This window comes from Cicer arietinum, chromosome 1, assembly GCF_000331145.2.
Source record: "Cicer arietinum cultivar CDC Frontier isolate Library 1 chromosome 1, Cicar.CDCFrontier_v2.0, whole genome shotgun sequence".
NCBI classification, from domain to species: domain Eukaryota; kingdom Viridiplantae; phylum Streptophyta; class Magnoliopsida; order Fabales; family Fabaceae; genus Cicer; species Cicer arietinum.
In genome coordinates, this window is record NC_021160.2 from 40729531 (window position 1) to 40732946 (window position 3416).

The 3416-nt window shown below is 30.7% G+C and overlaps 1 protein-coding gene across 1 annotated transcript; it reads left to right on the forward strand.

Moving 5' to 3' along the window:
- Nucleotides 1-654: 654 nt before the first annotated feature.
- On the forward strand, nt 655-2767 carry LOC101504961 (cytochrome P450 71AU50-like). Its single transcript, XM_004488701.4, has 2 exons — nt 655-1608; nt 2058-2767. Exons 1-2 carry the CDS (start codon nt 736-738, stop codon nt 2673-2675), a joined length of 1491 nt encoding a protein of 496 aa, XP_004488758.1. The 5' UTR covers nt 655-735; the 3' UTR covers nt 2676-2767.
- The last annotated feature ends 649 nt before the right edge of the window (nt 2768-3416 follow it).

Genomic DNA, 3416 nt, shown 5'->3' on the forward strand with positions numbered 1-3416 from the left:
CTAAATTTTTTATTCTTCTTCACAAATTTTAGGGACCAAGGATAACAAGAAGTACAGGAGTATTGATAACAAATTTTTTTTCTTATCTAGACTTCTAATTTTAGTATAAGAATAAAAGAAATCTATCATTTTTTTGGTACATATTCAACCATAAAACTTACCCATTTATAAATTTAAAATTTTAAACTAAAATTTAAGAAGAAAAACATTGAGCCACTCAAATTTTAAAAATAAAATTGTATGCCGCTAATCTCTAGTTCTCGTAACAAATATTGAAAATTGAATGAATAATATTCTTTCTTATAGTATTTAATCGTGTAAAAATGAAGTAAATTATTGCCAATATATGGACGAAACATTAGTGCCAATTCCATGGATTTTAATTAGGAATAATACACTTGCATGTGCATGTGGATGTGCGCGGTTGTCGTGTATTAATTGTAAAGGAATATGTTATGGTCAATTTTTACAATATAGAGTAAGTTGATCTTTTTTAATTGTAAAATGGTCAAATATACAGTAGGTTGATTTTTGTAATTAAATGTTTGTGGTTGATTCTTGCTAATAATACAACGAATGTAAATTTCATTACATTTCTATAATGATATAACAACGTTGCTTTCATTAGTTAAATTACTTTTGATTCTCGATAAGCCAAGTTGCTTTTGGCCCTTGGCAACATATATTTAAACACATTGCAAAATCAATATGAACTAGTCTCCCAAAATAAATATCATGATTTTATTTTGGAAAGTAATTATACTTGTTTCTCTTTTTTGTCTATGGCTATGGAGAAACATGAAGAAAGTAAAGAGATTGCCTCCAGGTCCAATAGGGTTACCAATTTTGGGTAGCCTTCTAAAGTTAGGGTCAAACCCTCATCGTGATTTACATCAACTATCCCAAAAATATGGTCCCATCATGCACATGCGTTTAGGTTTAATACCCACAATAGTTGTTTCTTCACCTCAAGCAGCTAAACATTTTCTCAAGACCCATGATCTTGTCTTTGCAAGTAGACCATATGTGGAGGCAGCAAAATACATTTTTTGGGAGCAAAAGGACGTGGCTTTTTGTGAATATGGTTCTTATTGGCGTAACATGCGTAAGATGTGTACATTAGAGTTGATGAGTCAATCAAAAATTAACTCTTTTAGAAGCATGAGAGAAGAAGAGGTTGACATATTGATCAAGTTTCTAAGAGAAGCATCTAATGATGGAACAAAGGTTGATATAAGTGCAAAGGTTTCTACACTCATGGTTGATATGACTTGTAGAATGGTTGTTGGGAAGAAGTATATGGATAAGGAGTTAGATGAGAAGGGATTCAAGCTTATGATGGATGAGGCAATGAATTTATTAGGAACTCCTAACATTGGTGATTATATTCCTTACATTGGATTACTTGATCTTCAAGGCTTAACAAAACGCATGAAAGTAATTTCTAAAATCTTTGATGATTTTTTTGATAAAATTATTGAAGAGCATATCAAATCTAATGATAAAGATGGTGAGCCCATGGATTTTGTAGATGTTTTGTTGGGCTTTCTTGGTACGGAAGAATATGATTACCGTATTGAACGGTCCAATATCAAAGCTATAATGATGGTAAATTGTAGTTGAGTTAATTTTCATTATCCTTTATTATTAGGTTTAATTGTAGTTTTAGTCCTCTTATTTTAGCTGAATCATGAAAGTAGTTTCTTATTTTATTTCTCTATAGTTTTGGTCCCCAAACAGAATTTTGGTCTAAAATTTGATGAAGTGTTATTTTTTAAAGCCGCACTACATCATTTATGATCATAGGTTTTAGGTACAATTGTTGCACCACGAGATCTTGAGACTTGGTGTGACTTAAATAAACGCAAAAAAAAAAAATGAAATTTCATCAAATTTTGGACCAAAATTCTGTTTGAGGGACCAAAACTTGAGAGAAATAAAATGGGGAGACTACTTTCACGATTTAGCTAAAATAAATGGATCAAAACTGCAATTAAGCCTTATTATTAACATTGATGCTTTCACAATTTTGACGGTTTATATTTTCAATTGCAAAGGATATTTTTATAGCTTCAACAGATACATCTTCAACAACAATTGAGTGGACAATTTCCGAGCTATTAAAGAATCCAAGAGTGATGAAAAAAGTGCAAAAGGAGTTAGAAAGTGTGGTGGGTCTAAAGAGAAAGGTGGAGGAATCAGATTTAGACAAGTTGGAGTATTTGGACATGGTAATAAAGGAAAGTTTTAGGATCCATCCAGCGGGACCCCTATTAATTCCACACCAATCCTTAGAAGATTGTATGGTTGAAGACTTTTTTATACCAAAAAATTCAAGGGTCATAGTGAATGCATGGTCAATAATGCGAGACAAGATGGCTTGGTCTGATCCAGAGAAGTTTTGGCCAGAGAGATTTGAAGGAAGCAACATAGATGCTAAAGGGTCTTATTTTGAGCTCATACCATTTGGTTCTGGTAGAAGGGGATGTCCTGGATTGAAATTGGGTCTAACTATAGTGCGTTTGGTCGTGGCTCAACTAGTGCATTGCTTTGATTTTAAATTACCGGATAATATTTTATCATATGATTTGGATATGACAGAAAAATTTGGACTAAATTTAATTAGAGCCAATCATCTACTTGTCATTCCAACTTATCGTCTTTGTAGTGAATAGTCAATAGGGTAAAAGACAAATATATTAGTTGGCATGGCAATTTATGTTTCAATATAGCATTAAATAAAAAATAACATAGAATATATTTTACATATATTAGTATATGTGTGTGATCTATGTTATGCTCAACATTACAAAATCTCCACTAGTGATGCCTTTTTGCAGCCTTTGTAATTGTGCAGCTGAATACATCACTCATTTGTTCTTAAATTGTGATATAGTTGAGATGTCCATGCACCCAAACCTATGATGGTAAAAATGTGATGATTAAAAAAATTCATTGTTTAAACAATATTAGTTGTTAGCGTTTGATCGTTGCAATATAATATCACTAGTAATTAATGTTAATTATTATCTAAGGATTTTATATTAATGTAGCAATAGCTATTGGGGTGAGCATATTTTGCAACTCTTGTTCTCTATAACCTAATATAGCTTAAGTATATACCAAATTGATTTAAATCTTGTAAAAGTATGGATAATAAAATCTTATTCTCTCACAGTTAAGCATATATAGTGTTCATCAAACATGGAAATTAAGTTTTCTCCAAATTAAGTAAATCAATTGATCATAAAATCACAATATTCCAGGTATATTAAAGGTATTAATTAACAAGACATATTTTTTTGTCATATTTTCTTTTAATAAAGTAAAGGGTTTTTTAAAGAAATAAAGATATAACAAACACCCATTGGAGAACTGATAATTCATTAAGATTATTAGAAAAAGAAAATATAATT

Coding starts and splice junctions, on each gene's coding strand:
- LOC101504961 (XM_004488701.4), top strand. CDS start 736: ATGATTTTATTTTGGAAAGTAATTATACTTGTTTCTCTTTTTTGTCTA. Junction 1,609..2,057: donor ATATCAAAGCTATAATGATG/GTAAATTGTAGT, acceptor TCAATTGCAAAG/GATATTTTTATAGCTTCAAC.